This window comes from Panthera pardus, unplaced genomic scaffold, assembly GCF_024362965.1.
Source record: "Panthera pardus isolate Hobbes unplaced genomic scaffold, ASM2436296v1 HiC_scaffold_8, whole genome shotgun sequence".
NCBI lineage: Eukaryota > Metazoa > Chordata > Mammalia > Carnivora > Felidae > Panthera > Panthera pardus.
The window spans coordinates 153401853-153425248 of NW_026527013.1; the positions used below are offsets into that span (position 1 = coordinate 153401853).

At 39.4% G+C, this 23396-nt stretch overlaps 2 protein-coding genes and 1 long non-coding RNA gene across 7 annotated transcripts in view; 2 read left to right on the forward strand and 1 right to left on the reverse strand.

The window, feature by feature from the left end:
* The first annotated feature begins 200 nt into the window (after positions 1 to 200).
* On the forward strand, positions 201 to 3851 carry FMC1 (formation of mitochondrial complex V assembly factor 1 homolog). Its single transcript, XM_019452915.2, has 2 exons — positions 201 to 445; positions 3563 to 3851. The coding sequence occupies exons 1-2, from the start codon at positions 302 to 304 to the stop codon at positions 3764 to 3766; spliced, it is 348 nt and encodes a 115-aa protein (XP_019308460.1). The 5' UTR covers positions 201 to 301; the 3' UTR covers positions 3767 to 3851.
* Positions 3852 to 9829: 5978 nt separating this feature from the next.
* On the reverse strand, positions 9830 to 11274 carry LOC109269088 (uncharacterized). Its single transcript, XR_002080938.2, has 2 exons — positions 11093 to 11274; positions 9830 to 9937 (listed from the first exon to the last, which is right to left on the reverse strand). It is a non-coding gene; the product is annotated as an uncharacterized LOC109269088 (long non-coding RNA).
* A 170-nt stretch (positions 11275 to 11444) lies between these two features.
* LUC7L2 (LUC7 like 2, pre-mRNA splicing factor) overlaps positions 11445 to 23396 on the forward strand; it is a 57296-nt gene continuing 45344 nt past the window's right edge. The window contains exons 1-2 of one of the 5 annotated variants that reach the window (XM_019452914.2): positions 11708 to 11840; positions 14794 to 14877. In XM_019452914.2, the coding sequence (XP_019308459.2) occupies positions 14840 to 14877 (38 nt within the window). In that variant the 5' untranslated portion in view covers positions 11708 to 11840; positions 14794 to 14839. Of the gene's footprint in view, positions 11841 to 14793; positions 14878 to 20054; positions 21879 to 23396 lie in introns of those variants that run through there. The other 4 variants (XM_053898128.1, XM_053898129.1, XM_053898131.1 and 1 more) reach the window with 4 other exon arrangements.

The window sequence follows — 23396 nt, forward strand, 5'->3', positions numbered from 1 at the left end:
ACGTCTTAAATGACGCAGTCACCAAAGACCCTCCTTTCCCCTAGCCCGGCCTTTCTCGGTGTTTCTTAAGGACCTGCGAGTCAGTTACACTCGGCTTTCGTTTGCTTCTGTCTTAACTCCTGAGGGCGCCTCTCGGCGTTTGATTAGTAAAGCTGTGCGGAGAAGGGAAGTGAGACATTCCACTACTCGGCGATCGAAGGGGGGACCCGGCAGTGTGGGTCCGACCGTACCATTAAGCAGCTGGGCGGGGTGAGGGAGTTAGAGGGGCGTAGGGCGCCATTGGGCACCACGCTCCGAGGACATGAAAATGGCGGCCTTAGGGTCGCCGGCACGCACTTTACGAGGCCTTCTACGGGAGTTGCGCTACATGAACGCGGCCACTGGCCGACCCTATCGCGACACTGCAGCCTATAGGTACCTCGTGAAGGCTTTCCGTGCGCATCGGGTACGGAAGCCCGTGTCCGGGTGCTCCAGCGGCCGTTCCCTGAGGAAGGAAGGGGGAAGGGGGGGAGATCTAGCTGGGGGGTAGGGAGCGTCTGGCCTCAGCCCCTGCGTTTCTGAAACCGGCCCTCCCATCCAGCCCTGTTTCTGGCCAAGCTTACCCAGGCCCTAGTCCTTGGTCTATGGCCTAAGCCCGGGGACTAACCAAGGAGCGGGGATTTCATTGGCTGGTCTTTTGCAGGTGCAGAGGGCAAAGTCAGAGCCGTGGGAAGTGGAGGGGATGGGGCGGGGGTTGGTAAAGGAGAGATGCACTTGATGGAGAGTGTAGGGTCACTAGCTGCAGCATCTATCAACCACTCTCCTCATCCTTCCCATGGTAGTTATTCTAAAAACCATTTTTTGAGGCGGAAAATAACTGTAATAAGATGAGGAATATTAAGAATTTGGCGGGAACCGTGTTTCACTTATGTTGTATTTCATTCCCCATTTAAAGGAAATGGTGCCTGTGGAGCTGAACTAGAGATCTGTAATGACATTGCGCTATCACAACATTAATGTGATATCTGACCAGATATATTTTTTCCTTCTGTAGCAGATAAATATGAACATATGGGAAGCCATCCTTGGGAAATTCCTTTGTGAACTCCACACTCCATATTCCCGTTAGGCAAGATCGGGTGGAAGATGTTTTATTTTTCAAATGGGGCAACTGAGGCTCAGGGACCCGGTGCAAGGACTTGTATAGAACTAGAAGCTAGGTTCCCAAATAATCGGTCTTCCATTTAATAGCTGTCTTTAGAGTTACGGATTGGGCTTTGAAGGAAGTTGCAAGCTATCTCCAAAATGGTACGTTGGAGAGTCATCTTGGGCTTTAGGGCAGGAAACTGTCTTTTGAGCAATGTGGGAAAAAGGAGAACCAGGATCCTGTTGAATCTTTAAGCTATGGAAGTTAGAATGCATTATGTTAGAACTAAAATTCAAACATTTTTATCTTTTTATCGATATATATATATATATATATCAAGAGATATATATATATATATCAAGAGATATATATCGAGATATATATATATATCAAGAGATATATATATATATATCAAGAGATATATATATCAAGAGATATATATATACCAAGAGATATATATTAAGAGATATATATATCAAGATATATATATAATTTTATCAAGTAAGCTCTATACCCAACGTGGGGCTAAAATTCAAAAACTTTTTAAAGGCCACAGTGTTAGGGACTTCTGGGAACTTGGCTAAAATGATGAATCAGATGCACACGGGTCCTGCCTTTTAAGAAGTTTACGAAGAACCCTACAACAAAGCACTTGGAATAAGAAAGTGCTAAGAGCATAAACAGGAGGTCCTTGTATAAAGAAGGATTTCAGGAGGAAATTAAGCAGGATTTCAGGAGGAAACTAAGCAGGGACCTGATGTGTGTAAATTGGAGTTTGCAAGCAAATGGGGGTTGGGGAAGATGAGGTCCAGGTCGAGAAGCTGCACAACTGAAAAGCCCAGAGGTGAGAACAGACATTTGACACTGGTTGAAGCTTAAGGTGTGGTAGGTGAAGTAGAAGTTGTGGTAGGCAGGAACTTATTAAACTTCATTGTAAATGTAATGGAAGGTCATTCTAAGATTTTTAAGATGACATGATTATAGCTGTACCACCTTATGGGGGCATTATTGCTCTTAAGAGAGGCTCTCAAATTTTGTGTAAATTCATGTTACAAGTTTCAGAAACACAGCAAGGATATGAGGAATGGTTTGTTTCCTGCTGGCTCAGAGCTAGCTCAATAACCATCTATGCCCATTTTCTTAACTGAAGGGGTTCAGTTAGGGAGGAACCTCTGCCTTCCCCTTAGAGAAAAAAAAAATTTTTTTTTCATTTGATTTCATTCGGTCTCTTGTGATTCATATACTGTTTATATATTGCTGACCCTTCTGTCCTGACTCATGATTCAGGCTTAGCTGAATCATGGCCTACACTAACAGAATTCTTGTTTCCAATCTTTATCAGTTTTGGTGTTTATTATAGAAATGGATGTTAACCTTTTTTAAAAGTTTGACATTGGTGTTGGTCATTCACAAATTTTTACTTATAAAAAGTTAACTGATTAAAGCAGATAGTTCTTTTTTTGAGCAGCTTATGAGTGTTATTTTCACATATGTGATCTGCAGATCTTTTTTTGTATGTGTGATGTGCAGATCTTAAACCACACTTTCTAGGTTTCAGATTCCAACTCTACATATTCAAGTAAAGAAAGGTCAAAGGGGTTGACATAGGCAGTGGTACACAGAGGTTAATCTACATTTAGAGAAACACGGGGCTCCTTAAGTATTTTAAGCTATGTACACATCTCTGTCTCACCTTTTCTTCCTTTTCTCACAACTTCAGAACGCAAAGTTAGTCAAATAAAGGACAGTGTACTAAATCTGGGAATTAATTGTGATGAAGAAAAAACAAGTTTGGAATTATTGGCGACTTGTGAATGGATATCATTTCTAGCTACTTAACAGTTATCAGAATATGGGTTTTTCAGATGGATAAGTAAATTATAATGAATAGATGCATATTAATTTTATATATAAAGGCTTCATTTTGTTACGTTGAGGACAAAGCTATTATTTTTCAGACAAAATGGTTTTACTTTTCACTGAAATGATAATCATATACCACCTTGACCAAAGTCAGAAATATAAAAATCAGACTCATTTGTTTGAAGGGGAGAAAGTTCTATACACCTTAGGCGACATTAATGATTATAGTTTCCTATCTCTGCCAGTAACCAACTATTGAGCCTCTCTGGGCTTTAGTTTCCTCATTTGTAAAACAAGAGTGTTGAAATGACTTTTTCAGTTATTAAAATATGAGGACACTCAATGAAACTCCTCTGTGAAACTCCTTGTAAACTTCCTCTTCAGTTAATTAGAGGTCAGGTTCCCTAATCAACAATTAGAGTGTCTCTACATATGTAATTAGTATACACATACGCATGTTTATATTTCCTCTGTGCAGTTTACTTCCATTCTAGAGAATGCTTATTAGATCTCTCTGGCTCTGTATCTGTAGCTGGGCTGTTAATAAAGTATGTGACCTTGCTGCTTCTCCAGGTTACCAGTGAGAAGTTGTGCAGAGCCCAACATGAGCTTCATTTCCAAGCTGCCACCTATCTCTGCCTCCTACGCAGCATTCGAGAACATGTGACCCTTCATCAGGAATTTCATGGCAAGGGTGAGCGCTCAGTGGAGGAGTCTGCTGGCTTGGTGGGTCTCAAGTTGCCCCAGCAACCTGGAGGGAAGGGCTGGGAGCCATGAGAATGGAGAGATTCCTTGGATGCTGCCTTCATACAAGAACTTAATCATTTCTATGTATTTATCATTAAATTTGTTTCTAAGTGTAGGGTTTTTCTCTGTAATTTTGTCAACTGAGTGTTTCTTAGGTTTTATTCTTACTCAGTGAATTTACTGAACTTCTTACATTAGGCTGATTGATGCTCTTCATTTTTTTAAAACTTTATTATTTTTATTTTTAAAGTATACAAACCTATTGTGTTAAGTAATTCAAATGGTATAGAATATAAAATAAAAGCCTCCTTTTCTTTTCCCTTGTCCCTCCCCTCTCCCATCCCTGTTAACTGGTGAGAAATGTTGCTAACAGTTTGGTGTGTGTCTTTCCAGCTATTTCCTGTCCTTATACAAGCATACAGTTATATTTATGCATGCCCGCACACGCGCACACACACGCATACTTTAGTACAAAACACAAAAATATGATGTGTTTTAAGTTCCTGACAGGAAACAGGTGGCATACTCAATTAAATAGGGTTGCTGAGGAGAGTTAATGAAGGGGTAGATAAAGATGCGCTGCTCCTAGAGGCTAGCAACATAGGCTGAGTTGACCCTTAGGTGTAGGAATATGACCACCACTCAACTGCAGGCTGCAGAGAGGAAGTCCAGGGAGAGGGAGATGGAATGAGCATAGTGACTTATGCCTTCTAATCTGTCAAATTGTTACTCATCTTGAATTCTCTATCAGGGTAAAGGGCTCCCAACCACACACTTGGCTGACCGAGTAAACTACTTGGGCTTCATTCAGTATTCCCGACTCTTCTTAAGTCTCCATATCTAGTCAATCAGCAGTTTTTGCTTCTGCAATGGCTCTGACATCCCACCACCACCCCCCCCCCCGGCCGCCCCCGTCTCTTCATTGCCTCTCTTCTTGTTCAAGCACTAACAGTCTTTTGCCTGAACTACTAAACTAGTCTCCTAAATGGTCTTTTTGCTTCTAACATTCTTGAATAGAAATTACTCTTTCTGTGAACTACCAGTGGTTATCTGTGACCACTTTGTGGCCTAGGTTGGTTTCTTGTAGGCACGTCTTACAGCTTCTTTTTCCCTGGACTCAAGCTCCTGAAGAGTAAGGGCCAGTCTCATGCATCTTTGTAGGCTCCAAAGCACCATCCATGGTGACTTACACGTAGCATTATTCCATATTCTGAATACATAGCTCAGGACTACTCGCTAGGAGTACAATCTGAACAGAACTATTCATAAAGCATTCCAAACACCATCTCTTCTAAGAGATCAACATAAAAACAATAGTATTAAGAGGTCAAACAAGCATTTATTCAATTAACAGATCAAAAAACTGGAAAAATTTAACACACTTTGTTTCCCATTTTATTTCATGAGCATGAGTGTATTATTATTTTAATGTTCATTTTTGAGATAGAAAGTATGAGTGGGGGAGGGGCAGAGAGAGAGAGAGGGAGGGAGAGAATCTGCAGCAGGCTCCATGCTGTTAGCCCAGTGTCCGGTGCGGGGCTTAAACCCACAAACCGCAAGATCATGACCAGAGCTGAAGTCAGAGTCTCAACTACTGAACCGCCCAGGCACACCAGGTATGAGTACATTATCTGAAGATGTCTTACTTTTATAAAATAAAGAAAGCAAAAGGACTAGGGTATGTTGATGTTTTGATTTCCTTTGTTGTTACGGTATCCTATATACAATAAAGTTTGGGGTGCCTGGGTGGCTCAGTGGAGCATCCGACTTCGGCCCAGGTCATGATATCACAGCTATTGAGTTCGAGCCCCACGTCAGGCTCTCTGCTGACAGCTCAGAGCCTGGAGTCTGCTTTGGATTCTGTGTCTCCCTCTTTCTCTGCCCCTCTCCTGCTTGTGTTCTCTCTAAATAAATAAACATTAAAGTTATAAAAAAAATAAAGTTTGAGGCAGAATTGCCTAACCAGGGTAAGATATTTATTATGGGTTTGAAGTGATAGAGACCTAGGTTTTAACCCACTTTTGTAATTCACCAGCTGTGTTATCTTGGGCAGATTAGTTGACCTGAGTTTGTTCCCTCTTTTGTAAAATGGGAATGCCAACAAGGTGGTTGTATGTAATAAATACATAAAATACTTGCACAGTAAATAAGGAGTACTTGACAAAAAGAAAATCTTACTATTTTAATCATTTTACTATACTTTCCTTCTTTTGTCATGAACCCTTCTCTAAACCCCATTGCCACCTATCTTCTGGATTATAGACAGGGTTTTTTTTACTTTGATTCACTCGGGCAAATCTTTTTTAAATAGATTTTTAAGATTTTATTTTTAAGTATTCTCCATGTCCAACATGGGACTCAAACTCACAACCCTGAGATCAAGAGCCGCACGTTCTTCCGACTGAGCCAGCCAGGTGCCCCTGCTCAGGCCATTTCTATCCATGTATGTTCAAACCTGTACCTTTTACTAATGGTCTTACCAAAAAGAATTAGTTGAACTCAGTTTTAGAAATAGAAGGAAATGATTTTGGACCACAAGCTATTCAACTTTCTATCTTGGGAGTTCCAAGAACTGAGGTTTTTGCACTGTGTTAATTTGCTGCTCTAGTGTATGATGTGCTACATGCTTTGTCACATTCCTTTACTTTGCTGTCTCTTTTACCCTCGCTCCTTTATTTTCAACTGCTCCCTCTCACTGAATTATATAGTAGCATTTAAATATGCTCCAGGCTCTTTCATCTAAAAACATACTCAACCTCTTACACAAATGCCTTTTCAGTTACTACCTCTTCATTTAAAATATGAAATAAGCTGTATTGAAGTATAATATAATAAATATACCCATTTTAAGTGTGCAGGCCAATGAATAATGACAAGTGAATACATCTGTGTAAGAACCACCCCATGAAATTTAAAGAACCTTTCTGTAACCCCCAAAAGTTGCCCTGTGCCCCTCTGAAGTCAATCCAGTTCCCTTTCCCCACACCTCCCAGGCAACCACTGACTTGCTTGCTGTCAGCAGAAATTAGTTTGGCCTGCTCAGGGATTTAATCCAAATGCAGTCATATAGTATACACTCTTTTGAGTAGCATACTGATTTTGAGGTTAATAATCCATGTTGCATGTGTCCATTTTCTGCATTTTTCACTGCCCAATTATCCTCAATCCACTGTAGTCTGGTTTCTGCCCCTCTACCAGAACTGCCTTGCAAGCTTCCAAATGACCTTCAGGTCACTAAACTCAGTGGATCATTCCTTATCTTGTTTGATCTCTAGGGAGCATATTTTTTCTTAAGTAAACTCTCAACATGGGTCATGAATTCATGACCCTGAGAAGAAGATTCCCATGTTCTACTGAGCCAGCCATGTGCCCCTCTAGGAAGCACTTGACACTATTCACCATTATTTTCTCATGGCTTCGAGGACCTCACATTCTTGTTTTCTTCTCTTGCTCTAGCCATTTGTCTTCAGTTTCGTCTTCTGCATATCCCTTATATATGTTGATGTTCCTCAGGTTCAAATCTAGGTTGTTACCTCAAACTTGGTATGTTTTCCCTGGCTTCAATTATCATCAACAGGCTAACTCCAGCCAAGCCCTGCTGTAAACCTGTATGTCCAGCTGCTTCACAGACAACACTACTTAGATGATTCAAAGGCATCTCAAATTCAATGCATTCAAAATAGAACTTCATCATCTTCCCCTATAAATCTCTCTGCCACTGCCACTTGTGCCAGTTGCTCAAGCCAGAAAATGGGAGTCATTCTTGATTGCTTCTGCTCCTTCATACCCTCAGTTAAATCACCACTGAGTTAGATTCTACCTCCTAAGAATCTCTTGAATCTCTAATACTCTAGGTCCAGGCTTCGTACCTCTTGCATCTCTTTCCAGAACCACTTTTGTCCCTTATAAATGTAGCACATAAAGACACATATTTGGCTTCAGGGCATTTGCCAGTTTTGTAGTAACAGCTTCAGTATTAAAACTGAGCTGTAGTTTTGGTGGGTTTGTAGGGTTAGGGATGCAAAAGGCAAAGTCTAGGGCCCTTCAAGGTAGGCACTCTAAAAATCCACATCCACTTGCATCTAGAATCCTCAAGTTCACCCTAAAGGATGAACTGTAAGCAAAAAGTCCTTGCCAGGTTTTCAGCCCAGATTTTTGTCATTTTGGTGGTCAAGAGGAATTGAGACCTTGAGCTTGTATTATGGTGGTCCTTGACCGGTAAGGTCTTCAGTGACCGACAGAGAAAAATAAAAATCTTCTCTGGAGGAAGATATTAGATCTTAGGCAAGGGGCCCCTGGGTGGCTCAGTCGGTTAAGTGTCCGACTTCGGCTCGGGTCATGATCTCACAGTCTGTGAGTTCGAGCCCTGCGTCAGGCTCTGTGCTGACAGCTCAGAGCCTGGAGCCTGCTTAGGATTCTATGTCTCCCTGTCTCAAGAAAATAAACATTAAAATTTTTTTTTTTTTAGATCTTACTTAGGCTTATACTATTCCCATACATATTTTTTCAGATACGTGTTCAGCACATAAAGATAACCAGACACACAAGAAAACAAGACTCCAAAAGTGAAAAACAGCAGAAATAATAGACAACAGAAACAAAACTACAAAAAACTTCAGATAATTAGATTTAGTAAACTCAGATTACAAAACAATTATGTTCACTAAGTTCAAAGAATAGCCAGGCTTGAAAATTTTATCAAACAACCAGAAACTATTTAAAAAAAAAAAAAGACACAGAAGACTTGAGAAAGAACTCAATAAAAACTATAGAACTGAAAAAAATAATTCAATTTATGGATTTAGCAGCAGGCTAGATTCAGCTGAAAGGAGACTAGTGAACTATAAAATTTGTCAGAAAACAAAAGTACCAGAAGGCAGCTTGTCAAGACAAGGTAGAAAATGCAGAGTAAAGAAATCTAGACGATACAGTGAAAATTGTCTAATAAACACTTATTTGGAGGTCTACAAATTGATGAGTGAGAAACAGTATTTAAGAACAGCTAAACACTTCTTGGAATTGACAAAAGACAAGTTTACAGATTCTAAAAGCTCAATGAATCCTAAAAGCAGAAAAAAAAAAAAATACATATATATATATATATATATATATATATATAAATCTCCACACCCAGAGACATTATAGTAAAATTGCAGAAAACCAAGAGCAAAAAGAACAAAATTTTAAAGCAGCCAACTATCTGCAAAGGAGTAAGAGGCTGAAAACTGACTTCACAGGAGCAAAGTTAAGCAGGAAGATGGTGTGCACATGTTGAAGAAACTTCAAACCTAGAATTCTATACCCAATAAAAATACCCATCTAGAATTAAGAAAAGCAAAAGAGCAAGCTTTTAAGGTAAAAAATGGGACAGTTCCCCACTAGCAGACCAACACAAAAGCAAACTCTGAAGAGGTTAGGCAAACTCCAGTAAAATGCTAGATAGTAAATATTTCAGTCTTGCTGGCCATACAGTATGTTCTCTGTCACAACTACTCAAACAATGCTGTCGTAGTGCAACAGCAACCATAGACAATAGTAAATGAATGAGCCTGGCAGCATTCCAATGAACTATTCAGAAAAATGGGCAGTGGGCTGGATTTGGCCTGTGGGCTGTAGATTGCTGACTCCTGTCCTAAAGTTTAAACTTCAGACAAAAGGGAAATGATTCCAGACGGAAAGGCAGAGATTCCAGAAGGAATGAAGAAAAAAGAAAGTGCTAAATAGATGAGCATTACGTGAAGTTTAGCTTCAAAAAACACAGAACTAAAACACATATGATAACGGGCATAAGACTTCAGGAGAGGTTAAAAGGAGTCTTCTTTGTGTTATCTGGAGGAAGTGAAAAGGTATTAAGAATGCCTATTTTAACTTTTAGGGTAACTACTAAAAGAATAAAAATAAAATGAAACTTCCAAATTACTAGAATGGATGATTAGAAAGCAGGCAAGAAAGGAGAGAAAATTAAATAGATGAGACAAATAGGCAAAATAGAAGAGCTTTAAGACCAAACGAGTAATTACACAAATATAAATGAATAATTGCTTCAATGAAAAGAAATAAATATGATTATTAAATTAAAAAAAGCCAACTATATGATGTTTATGATACATTTAAAATGTAAACAACCACTGAATGCTGGGACACTGGATAGTTCCTCCAGTTGTGTCTCAGGTCCTCATCTTGTAATATAAAGAAGTTGAACTGTAAAAAAATAAATAAATAAATAAATAAAATGTAAGCAACCAGAAAAGTAGAAGGTAAAAACTAAATTCTCATTAACACATAGATATTTCAACATGTTAGTTTACTTCCCTCCTAAGTTTTTCAGATTATAGATATATATATATAGATATATCTATCTATCTATCTATCTATCTATATATATATGCCTCCCACTAAGACATGATAATTTGTACACTTTTATTGCGAATTGTGTTCAGTGATATTCTTAGTATTTGGAGTTGCTGGAATTTTGAATTCTTTGAATAATTGGAGGGAAACTATTTTGTCAGTTACAAAAGACAGCATAATTTAAAATTTTTTATTGGCCCAATATAGATTCAAAGTGATATTGGGCCTAGGGCTACTATTTTATGTTTTTTACTAATCTTGCGAATAAATTATAAGTTCCAGGCTGATGCATATAAATTTTTAATGAAAAAATTTTAGTTATTTCTTTCCCAAGTATCTAGGAAGTACCTAGGTCTCGTTTTAAAGAATTAGATTTTACAAAAAAAGTTAAAATGCCAGGCTAAGTATTTTCTGCTAGCTCATTTAACCCTCACAACAATGCTGTATGTATTTATATCCACAAACATGAGATTACGAAATAAACTGCTGAAGTTAGCAATTAGTCGACTAAGATTTTGAATCCAAGGTGATGGCAAGCTATGAACGCACAGGCTTTCTTTCCCGTTGGCAATGCTGCTGATACACTGAAAAGGCCTAATTCTTCAAATTTACCTCTTAAGCAGGAAAAAAAAGAAATTCTCTTAAAAAAAAAAAAAGATCACCTCCTTTCCTTTCTGAAGATACTGCTCAATTTTTATAGTTCCAAATTTAGACTAACAGCTTCCTGTTATAACTGATGATAATCTGAATGGGTTAGATCATCTGTTTCCTAGTGTATTAAGTTCAGGTGTTATTTCATGAAGGGAAACTACCCAGACGTCAGTTCTCCAGGGCTCCTTTTATAGAAGGTCAAGGCAGCAGTGGGGAAAAGGTTGAGTGTACGAGATTCTGGGCGGGCCCCTGAAAGCGAGTTAATCGGTCAGTGAATAGTCGTTAGAAACACGCCTGCATTAACTATTAAGATTGCTAACCTCAGTAGAACCGATCCGCATGGTCTCCACTTACTTTCGACTCGGGGTAACCCTCTGGCACATTTGCTAATTTGAGTCCGGTTCGCCAGCACAGCGTGCCGCGCGGCCCTAGCCCACTTGCAGAAGGGTGCGTGCAGTTTGGCGCCTCGGGCGGATCTAGCTCGAGGGTCGTTTGATAAGCACTCTCGCGAGATCTGGGGGAAAGGGGCGGGCAGAGCCCGCGTGCACGCGCCCGAAAGCCGTTAGGGCGGAACCTCTCCCGGGCGGGGCGGGTGGAGCAAATACAGTTGGACGCCAGTTGGTGGAGCCCCCGCGGGAAACAACTAAGCGCGAGGAGCGTGCGCGCTCACGTCCCGGCGACGGTGGCGGCGAGCGGCGTCAGAGCTTGAAGGGGGGGCTGACGGCTTCTGGCGGGTGGCGGTGTTGGAGGCGAGAGCTTGCTTAGCCCGTAACGCTTCTGTCCCAGGACCAGACGGAGAGTGAGGGAACGAGGGTTGCTTTCGGGGGCTGCTGCTTTCCACTTACGCATCGTCGTGAGGAGCGCAGCCCGGACTCTCCTGCTACAAGCCCTCCAGCTCCCTTTCCACACGCCTCGAGGCGGCGGCGGCGGCAACTGAGACAGCGTCTCACCTTCCCCCACCCCTTCCCCTGTCCCCCCCGCCCGAAAGGGCCCGGTCTGCGCCCCACCCCCGCCCGCCCGCCCGCTTGCTACGCCGCCGCCATGTCGGCGCAGGCCCAGATGCGCGCGATGCTGGACCAGTTGATGGGCACCTCCCGGGACGGTAAGTGTCTGCCAGTGCCCTGGGGGTGGGGGAGGGGAAGGGAAAGCGAGGGGAAGGGGCTCCGCGGGCGTACCTGGGCTTGCGTGTGTGGCTGAGTAAGGGGCTCCCAGATTGGTAACACGAGGTCCCGGCTCCCGTCCCATCCAATCAGGGTTGGGCAGGCGGGCTTGGGGGGCGGTGACCGAGCGGATTGGCGGGAACTGCTGCCAATGGGGTCAGACGGGGCCTGGAGGCAGAAAGGAGAGTTTGAGATTCAATGTTGACTTGTCTGGGATGGGGGAGCCCACGTCTCTGTTGGCGTAGTGGGGCATCCCGTCTTGTGGCTGATGAGGTACCGGTGGACCGCTAAAGCCTCCGCCCCTGAGCTAATTCCTTCACCCAGAGCTTTGGGATCATCCCTCGCCGCCGCCCTCCCGAGCATCCAGAGACAACTGGCCGCCCCCTCCCCCAACCCCCCCCCCCCCCCCGCCCCTTACCTGGGTCCGGAGAAAACCTTCACAGTGATTCCAGCCCCAGAAGTGCACTCTCGATCCCCACAGAAACAACCATTCTTATGGAAAAAATCTGACCCAAACCATGGTTTCTTGAAGTGGGTGTGTTTGGCCCCATTTTGTGAAAAGAAAAAATGTTATGGCCTGTTTTTTCCGAGAGACCTCCATCTTGTTAGAGAATTTAATAGAAGCTTTGTTCAGTAAATATTGACAAATCTTGCATGTGCCCCAAATAGAGCCATTTTGAAAATGTGGTGCCCAGTGAAATAGAATTGAGGGAAACAATCCTTTTAAGCACTTAGGTTAGAGTTTGTGTAGAAAATCACTAATTGCTGGATATCTTGTCATAAAGAATTTCTAATAAAGATGAAATGCTGTTGCTTTTTTGGTGATGATAATAACAGTGTATTCTCAAATTGAGCTCAAATCCATGCTATTTAGGAGGAAAGATCTAGTTTAGTACTTTCTCTTATAACAGCAAAACACTTGCTCATTTTTATATGTTGCTTGTTTAGGTAGATTGTTTCTTAGCATTAAAGAAATGCTTTTTTCTTGAAAAGTTATTTAAATTGCTTGACGTAAGAGAAAAGGCACACTTATATTTTTAACAGTTGCTCTTCTGATTTTCTTGAGTACTTTGCAGCAAAATATGTGAGTAGATTAAAAAATATGTTCTGAATTCATATACTTTTCGCAATGCATATTAAGAGTGGCTTTTCAGTGTTCACATTTGAATTTTAATAGAAACCCACATTGGGAACTTGTCTTCATAGGACATATAAACAAATAGGTGGAGGTGGCAGACCTATTTGTGGTTGTGTAGAGAGGAGGGGAAGATTGGGAAGGAAATGAATTTTGTGTAGTAAACCCTTGAAAGTTAACATTAATTCAAAATGCCCCTGGAGAGACTGTTAACCTGTTCATTTTCCACTTTAGATAAGAATGGCTATTTTATAACTGCAGCATGTCTTGACATTGCTCCTTTTCCATAATGAAGACGGTATTGGGAAGAGACCTAATTCAGGATTTTAGTTGATAGAATAACTGATTTTTGTAATAGCAATTCGGAAATCATTTAAGATTTTACATGAAACTTTTAATCCTAGATGGATACCATTTTTGGTACCTTCTGCATGGATTGAATTTTCTAATTTTACTGGGAGGGTAGTTGGAGCAAAGTAACTGTTAATCAGTTGCCTGATAAATTTCCAAACTAGGTAGCCAATCTAGCATTGCAAAGCTACGTAAAAAATACCTTTCTTTCTATTCCTGTGTGTGTAGACAGCAGAAACATGGGTTTCTTAAAATCCATTCTGCTTTGTATACAAATTTACATTTTTATGTGTCTGTTACTGGATTTTTTTTGCCTCCAGACTAAGAGGATTTACCAATGAACTCATGTAAACAAGTCCACGATATTATTTAGCTGAAATGACTGGATTTTCACTGCTGTGTTGGGCCAGAAGTAAGAAACCTACGACTTTCAAGGAAAAGAATTGAATGTTTTTTTAGATATCCAGATTAATTCTTTTATGTATACAAGATAAGAATCAGAACATTCTTTTCCTTCTTACTAGATAATGAGTTTACATATTTCATCTTATGATTCAGGACCTTTAAATAATTAGGATTGTTCTTTTTTAGCATACAGTCAACTTCAAGTTATCCAGGGGTAGGGGGACATGGATACGTTTCTGAATAACACCATATAATTTGAAACCACATAATGGAAAGCTTTGTATTGGACAAAGGAACAGCTTACAGGGAATGCTGTTGGGTGTCTTTGGCACTAAGAGGTGGAAATGGGGATCCAAGAGGTGGGAGAGAGATGGAAAAGGTAGGTAGGGGAAGGTATTTAAGGCAGCTTTGTCTCTCTCTCTCTCTTTCTCTCTCTCTCTCTTTTTTTAAATCACCCCAGAGACTATAAGACAACTACAGTCTTCTGGGATAGTGGGACTCAAAGTTGCAATAATGCCCCTCAACCCCTAGTGTCCTGTCTCAGGGAATCTGAAGTGGCACAAGAGGCCTAGGGCGCTGGGAAAACCTTTCCCTCTCACCTCCCCATCTCCTCCACCAATAAAAATATTTCTTCCTTCTTCCCCTGCCCCCAAATCAGTGTTTAATTCTTTTTAAAACTCATTGGAGATGTAAATGTATTAAAAGTAGACCTTACTCTGAGTTACTTAAATCAGTTAATCATTTAGATTACCTAAACTTCATTGAAATTCTTAGAAATAGGAATTTTAGTGTCAGGGAAATGGAGAGGTAATTTTGGAACACTGGGCACTCCCAGGAAGGTCAGTCCTGGGTGAGTGGTGGAAGTGGGGGGCTTTGGACAACCAGAGGGCAGCATGATGGTGCTGGGAGGCTGGGCAGGGGGATGACCAGGAGGTGGGAGAGGAATGCATAAGGGTGGTGGGAGGGCCAAAGACAAACTTTGCCTTCTTTGCAATTTTGCCTAGGGCCCTGGTGGTGGCAACCGCCTGTGTGCCACTGAAAATCGTGCCGATGCCTGGCATACTGCATAAATGGAAGCAGGGTACCGCGTGAGTTGAAACATTGGTCACACTATATAAAGTTTGTATATGTGAATCAGTGTAACTCATACCCATGTAACTGGGGGTCTGACTGTATTTGGATTTTTCTGATAAGGCATCATGGGCTAAGGAAAAGAGCCCTGGGCTGAGACTCAGGAGACCTGGTTTCTAGCCCCAGCTGTACCTCTAATTATAACCTTGGGTAAGTCGCTTAACCTTTTTTGCCTCAAGTTAAATCAATAATTTGTTAAATGGGAAACCAAACAATTTCCTATGTTACACTCAGAAAGTATTGAAAAATAAGTATATTGTAAGCTTTTTAGAAGAGAGGAACCATAAGTAGATATAAATTAGTATATTATTTTATCTGAAGTTTGAGATACATTAAACTTTATAAATACTTTTCTGTTTCAGTTGTTAGCGTTAATAGAAGGGAGAGGGATAATTTATTTTCCCTGAACGTAGTCCATTTGAAAGTAGGGAGGAGTAGCAAAGGAAAATTCGAGCAGCAGTTTGAGAACTCTTTGTGACAGTTGGAGGAACTCTTGTGTCCTTTCACAGACTGTAGTCATTTCTTCGGAGTTAGGTTAATTGCAGGGATGTCCCTTAGCTAAAGCCCTATTGCCAACACATACAATTTGGTTATAAGTCTCTGCTCCCGACCCCAAAAAGGCCTGGCAAGGTGCAAGGGATAGGAATTAAACAAAATTGAGGATATGAATTTAGATTACATCCTAAGTTTGGAAACTAGGGAATTTACAGTAAGCAGTTTTGAGGACTCTGTACATTTTAATTACTTAACAACCTTTAAATAGAGATCATCTCTGAAAGGTTAAAACAGGCCAGGAATGGCATCACCCCTCTCCCCACCCCCACATCCCCTACCCCAAACAACCAGTAGACTAATAGAATATAGAATACGGAATAGAATTTTATAGCATCGTTAGTTGCCCATTATGGCTGGGAAATGTTGAGGGCAAGTTAAAGCTCTCAGATAATTTTACCTGTTTTTCAGGGTAATCTTTCTAACCATACAATGATGTACTTTCTCAGTTAATAGAGTACATTTCATCATAATTTAATATTTCTGCTCATCAGTTATATTATTCAATAGTTTTCTGGAATCTAAAATTAAAAGGATACTACTCATCCTAGGAGATAGCCAGGAAAATGGAGTTCAGAAAATAATTTACTTGTTCCTAATGTAAGTTTAATGGTACGTAAGTGTTGAACCTGTGGGACAGTATGACATTGCTGCCTTTCTGCGAAATGAATAATTGAATCCAAGATTGAAGTAGTGTTTTCTTCAGTGGATTTTCTTCATAAAATCATCTTTACTGTAATCTGTGTTCCTTGACTTGTCATCAACATTGAGAGCATTTTTTTTAATTTTTCTCATTAGCATAATGAACCATATTTATTTCTTGGTCAGTTGTAAGCCATTCTTCTATTCTACTTGGATTGTTCATTTTAAGTGAAGGAGGCATAGCCTTTGATGTACAAGCACACATTTTAAAAAATAATGGGGTGTATCTTACTCCAGAGCTTGTAAGTTCTTTTAACGTAAGAAATTTTAGCAAAAAACAAAGGCTAAACAGTAGTTAAACATAAGCCTAGTAAGATTTTAGTAAATATTTGACTTCCATCAGAGGTCCAGGCATATCAAAACATTGAAAGCTCTGCTAACATCCATATAGTAAATCTGTTGTAAACAAACTTTAACTCATTTTGAACTCTGAATATTTCTGTCTGCAAGACGGTCCAGAAAATAAGAATAGTATCATTTCATATAATCTTGTATTGTCCTTGGGTTGTCTGTAGCTGTTTAGCTGTCTTCAGGGAAGCCTATGCAAGAGAGCCTATGCTCTCTTTTACTTAGGTAAATAAGTTGGAACCAAAGAAAAATCATTTTGTCTATCACTGCATAAGCTCTGTAAGCAGTAAGTAAATGATTTGGTTTGGATAAGATGTCCTACAAGGAGAAATGGTGAGCTGCATGTTCAAGATAGGTAGCAGGAACTCAAGGGCAAATTGAAGTCCTGGATCATGGTCATTCAGTGAGTCAGATAGTGTTCATTACCAGGTGATTTCATACCTTAAAGCTTGAAGTTGCTGAGTTCAGGCAAGTGGTGGGGTTACAAAGATAGATGGCTTTGAACTGAAGGTCACTAAGTGTAGGCAAAACTGTGATAAATGAGGCAGATGCTCCTCAAGAATGAAATTCTAGAAATGAAATAGGTTGAATCCTAAGAGCCTAGGGCTGTTATGTTAGTATAATCTATCAGAAAGTATAAGTGATTGTACTTGTCCACCTTAATCATCCTTAATAAGAAGTCGACTAAGAAGGTGAAGAAAGTTGGAACATTTTGCTGGAGAAAGAATGAGGGAGTGAGAGAGGGTACATTTCTGATGGGACTCTTACAAATTCAGCACCTACAGAAAAGTCATTCTGTTGCTTTTGATTTAAATTCTCATACACTAGTAGCTGCGAGGGTAGAAATTGGAAGGCAAGGCCAAAATACATCAGTTAATCAATTTTTGTAAGGTTATTGAGGTAATAGAGAAAAGTAGTTTGTAAACACTGAATAAATGTCATATTTTGCTGTTTAACATGGACTAGAGAAAGGAGTCTTCAGAATTTTTTTCTAAAAAAAACTCTCACTAGATATTGATCCATATGTTCTAATTTAGTTGTGAACCATGTGCAGTGATGTTTGACCTGTGTGATTCAACATGAAAAGAATTTAACAAGCTGCCTTTGCTGAGTGTTTTGTCATGTCTCCTGAATGCATGGTAAATTGTTTTGTTTTATCTTCTTGAGACCTCAGTTTTCTCTTTCAGAGTTAAACTTTCCAAAGTTTTGCCCTTCAGTTAGATAGGTTGGATACTTATTGGATAGTATCTTCATTATACTTAATTGCTCACTGCTTCTTTATTCTGTCCTATTAGATTACACAGTAGACCATTTTCAGTTATGTTTTAGGTCAGGATTGGCACTGTGGCCCACTTGGCTTTTTGTAAATAAAGTTTTATAGGAGCACAGCCATGCCTATTTGTGTACATACTGTCTATGGCCGTTTTGCCTTAAAACAGAGTTGAGTAGCAAGAGACATATGGCTGCAAGCTTAAAATGTTTGCTATCTGGCCCTGTAAGAAAAAGCTTATTGGTCACTATTCTAGATGAGTGATTCTCCAAGTGTGATCCCTAGACCAGCAACTTTAGTAATACCTGGGAACTTGTTAGAAATGCAGATTCTTGGGTCCACCCCAGGTCAACTGACTCCAGAAAGTCTGGGGATTGGGAGCAGTAATGTGTGATTTAAGAAGCCTTCTACATGACCCTGATGCACATTAAAGTTTGGGAAACCCTGTTCTCTAGGTAAATGTTTCCTGAATATTAGTCACACTACCACGTCGACTATTTTTTACTCTGTTTTCTGTTTTTTAATATTTTATTTCAACTCACTTTCTAAAATTTAATTTTAAAATGAAAATTTATGTCAGCAGAAAAATACAGTGAGAACAACATGGTATTTTAAGAGGTAACTTAGACTCACAAAAAAAAAAAGAGAGATAACCTAGACTGTGTTGTCACTTTGTGCTAAACATTAGAACTTGTTAGGTGTTAAGCACTAGATGGACTTCGTGTACTTTTAAACTTAATCATGATAAAGAATCACCACTAAATGAGTAGTGCTTAAAATGTTGGTGAAATCCTGTTGGTAAAATCATACAACACCTAAAATCATCTTTTGTACAAATCTCATACTCTGGAATGAAAGTTGTAGTTCATATGAACGAAAAAGCTGCTTGAACTGTACGTACCCAAGACCGGAAGTAGAAATAACTGACCAGAAGAAATATATACCTGTGAGATGGAGCGTTCTAGGAGTCCCTAGAGAGGTTCATCTAGACTTCTAGGGTGACATTACCTCATTTAGCTTTAATTCTCACCTCTCCAATAGTGTTTTGGTCTACAGTGACCAGTGGTTTTGCAGGATTTCACCAACCTGTGGGAATGTGAAAAGGTGCCTGGATGTGGGAAAAGTTGCTTATCAAAGATAACCCCTGGACTAGAAACTGGGGCGGGGTGGGGGGGAATGGCTGTGGTTTTACATTGTGGACAGGAGAGCAGCGGGACATGCTTGTTAAGAAAATAGTGGATTCATCTCAGGTTCTAGAAACCATGCGTTCGTAATTTGAGAAATTCCCATGTTATTTAATTTGCCTCTTAGTATTTAGAGGGATACTTCCCCTAGGCATGGTGTTCTGTATACTTATTGGCTGATGTGCTTTAGGGTATAGTAATTGTTGATAAGAATAGAATCTTTCTTTCCTGAATATCTCCAAGTTGCTGAGTTGATTTAGCTTTTCCTTTCCTTAGAGATTATGGACATATTTGTTTTCTTATCTTTTGTCTCTGCAGTAAAGAGTGATACAAGACTAACCTTAGAGGGACTGAAAGTCTAGTAGGGAATGAAGATTTACTCATGAGCAGTTACGTTTAATTTTAAGTGATGAGTTCTGTGATGCTGATTATAGGGGCCTAATTTTGCAAATACTGTTTAAAAATACAAAAGACTTTCAAACACCTATAGGAGTAAACAGATGTTATTTTGTATGTTTTCTTCAAATTAAAAAAAAAACAACAACAAAGCATTACAAATGAAGTTCCTTCTCTTCGCTTCAGAGTCACAGTCCTTTCCCCAGAGGCAATCCTTGTGAATTTAGCATGTATCCAATGTGACACAGTATTTCTCCTGTGTCGTTTCAGTAGTTAGAAGGCTCAGTCTCCTTCATGGTAATCTCTGTTTTTCATTTTAACTTCCTTTATCATTGAGATGTTTGTCACTTCTGTCCTTTGATATTCTCATTTCTTTTCCTTTTTTATTTCTTCATTATTTTTTGATTTGGGGAGGCTCCTACTTAGCTTTCATAGCTATAGCCAACCAGTGAGAACTTGTCTTTTTGGTAAATTAGCCAATCACTTTTTCTTTGGTTCTTTTCAGCTATTTCTTCATAGCCAGAGATAGCTTTCGTTACTTCTAATTTTGTGTATAGAAAGTTGTGGATGATAGAAGGCACCAGATACCCAGAGTACAAGTGTTACTGTATCAGAATTGCAGCTCTGCAAGTAATTATCAAAATACAAAATTTAGCAGGCTGCAACCTTTTAATGACTAATTTTCCTTTATGACATGTATCACAATAACAAATTCTGTATAATCTAGAACTTAATTTTTAGGTAACAATTTATTAATAAGGCTTTTCTGATGTGTTTCTTAAGTCTAAAAGGAGAAATCTATTGACAGATTTCGTGAAGTATGTATTCCACCACTACCCCTGCCAGTGGCCAAGACTCTGCTTGTGTAATGAGAGAAGATATAGTTGTGGCAAGGGGTGGAATAGAGCCTTTGGAATGTAGCTACTTTAGTATTTCTGTTCTCACATTTCCATCACCATTCTGTTAGCTCTTAAATATCATGCAAGCTTTTTCACCTAATACAAAGGTTATTTCCCTGTCTCATTCTTTATAATTTGTTACAGGGATTTTTATAGACAAGTAGGCTGGTAGATTTAAAAAGTTATTTTAGCATTATTGATCTTTGATCATACTTGGTAAGAACAAACTTGTTCTAGAAATTTATTCTACAATGGGCATTGCATTTTTTAAATGTTGGGGTTGTCTTGGGGCTTCTGGTGGGGGTAACAGTAGTACCTATTTGTAATTATAAACCTATAGGATCATATGCAAAGATTCGGAGGGATAGCCTTTCTTTACCATATAGTACCCTTACTTTTGCATTTTCTGGGGTAAAGGAAATTTTCTCCTATTCACTCAGTATGATTTTATAAGTTCTGTTACATAGAAGTGACTTGATATTACATTTGGGAGGGAGAATACCATAATTGGTTTTTCCCACTGCCACCTTCGGCTGAGTACATTTTCTTTCCTTATGTAGTAAATATATTCTTGAAAAGTTTGACGTCTATCAAGTCACATTAACTGTTTTCAAAGCATCTGTAATCATAATATGCTAAGACATGGTAGTGAGTCCTTTTATAAAACAAATTCTATACTTTGAAGTATGTAAACATGCGGTGAATTAAACTGAGTGTATTTATTAACAATTACATGGAGTAATAGATTTTTTAAAAGAATAATTACAAAAGAGTTCTTACAGATGAGTTTTAAGGCTGAATTCTAAAGGAACAGCAAAGGTAGGTGGGAGAAGTTAGTAGTTGATGAGAAACTTCAAGGAGGGTGTAAAAGTAAATCGGTTCTTCAGTGTAGTAGGCACTGTGCAGCAGTAATCACCTGCTTTTACCTCTGAACACAAGGGTTTACTGAGGCCGGGCAAGTTTCTCCCTGCCCTAGACTAGAAATTGGCTATGGGTCTTTATATAGTTTCCTTGTTACTATATGGACTCAGTAGCTAATACAAGAAATGGTGGTAAGAAGGTGAAGCATTTCTCTGTGTTTGATGGTTTGAGGGCACAGGGAAATGAGAAGCTTTAAGTGTTTGGTTAGATGCCTGTCTTTCTTGCTCTGCTTTCCTCTCACTGAAGGGGTATGCATTTTATTTCAGGGGGAATGTGCCTACTCTGTCCTAAGCCATTGGTGACACTTGGCCCATAATAAGTGTACCTGCGGGGAGGGCTTTTCTTTTTCTGGCCCCATTTATAAGCCAGGGGTTGCTTCCATTTGCTTTGTGTGCTGTTGAGTTTTATTCTCTCTGGTTTCCCTAAGCTAAGCTCTAAGCTAATTCTATACAAAAGAAATATTAATTAGTTGTTTTTATAAGTTGCTTGCCATTAATGCCTGATAATATGCAGTAAAATAAGGATTCTGCATACCATTATATATGTCAAATATTACAGACTTTAAGGTTCTTTTAATTACAATACTAAACTCAGTTCACTTTTGCTTAGCCTTCACAGTTGTTGATCACATAGCATGGTCATCCACTCACAGCTTAAAAAAATACAGGGAGCATCGGAGAGAATGGGTAAAGTAAAATTTTGATGTTTTTAAAATAGCACCTAAATCTATGAAAGTTTATTTGATTTATTGTTTGTATGGGAGGGAGAGGGTGGGTGGTACTGGAGGGAGGGTGGGGGGTGGGCATTGGTAAAATAGCATGCACCATGTAAAACGATGTCAGATACGATATAGGCTGGTTTTCATTGTTACTAGTACCATTTAGGTCTTAAGTCTGTTTCAGAAAAGGTAGGACCATAAAATAGTGGTGTTGGCATTTTGCAGTGGGCTTATTTTCCCCTCCCAACAGATTGGAGGGGATTTTGAGAATAGCAGTATTTGAGTACAGTTTGGACAGGAGCCTTCTTTTTAGAGCGGCCTATTGGCATTCCCCAAGTGAAACTGCTTCACTGCCATGTTAGGCCCTGTTAACTTGCTGAAAAACTTTTGAGAGGAATATTAGGCATTCCAGTTTTTATTGTACCCCTGCAATCAGGTATTCCCAAATACAAATTACAATTTGTGAAGCTCATGAAGGGGTTGAATCAAAGAGAGAGGTAAAATAAGTTGTTACTCTGAAGTTAGTTGCTTGGTAGGAAATATTGACAGAAATTTTGATGCTTGCATTCAGATGAAAGGCACTTTGCCCAGCAAAGTTCTCAGTCAAGTTTCTTATTCTACAAACTTGGCATTGTAGGTATGTACAAAGCCTAATTAATGTAGAGGTTATAGGGCAGAGCAACCTCCATACTTTTATGGTTAGGACATTGTGTTGCTATTAAATCACTTGATCTAATCTCTGCCCCATAATTTTTAAACTTTTTTTTTTTTTTTACTCTGTTTATATACTAAAAATCTGGATTGAAGAAAAAAATGAAAAAAATTAAGAAATCAGATATTACCCACACAATATTCTGACCCCAACTTTGCTCTTCCCTTACATTGAAGTCATTTGCCAAAGTAAAATAAGACTTGCCGTGTTTACCATTTCCTAAGCCTTTCTGCCTCTATAAACTTTGTCAAAGATAATACTCCAGTTTGGAATGTTCTTCTTCTTTCCTGTGGTTTAAGTCCTATCTTTTCTTTAAAATTGGGCTTCTACTTTTTGCATGAAGCCTTTTTTCTAACCTCTCCATCCTTGGTGGCCATTCTATAGCGTCTCAGAAGTATTGAAGTACTACTGTTAATGAAACCCATTTGGCACTCGGGTCATGCTACCTTTATTACTTGTTAAATGTCCTATTTCTCTCTCAGAATCATGGACTCCTTGAGGGTAGAGAGCTTCTAATTATATGCCTATTTGTAGCCCCATTGACTAGCCCAGAGGAGATACTTTCACTAATAGGTTTGATTCTGTGATTTGGATCCAATGTTAGTGTAAGAAGGTAATTGTTTTTTCATAACTCAGGTAATTTTTATATGAATATAGGCCCAGAAGACCCAAAGATAAAGTATATTGAGTTCATAAAGTAATTCTTTGTATTCAAAGATTTGATTCATAATTGTTTTTTATTAATTGTAGTCTCCCTCCCACCCCCCCCCCCCC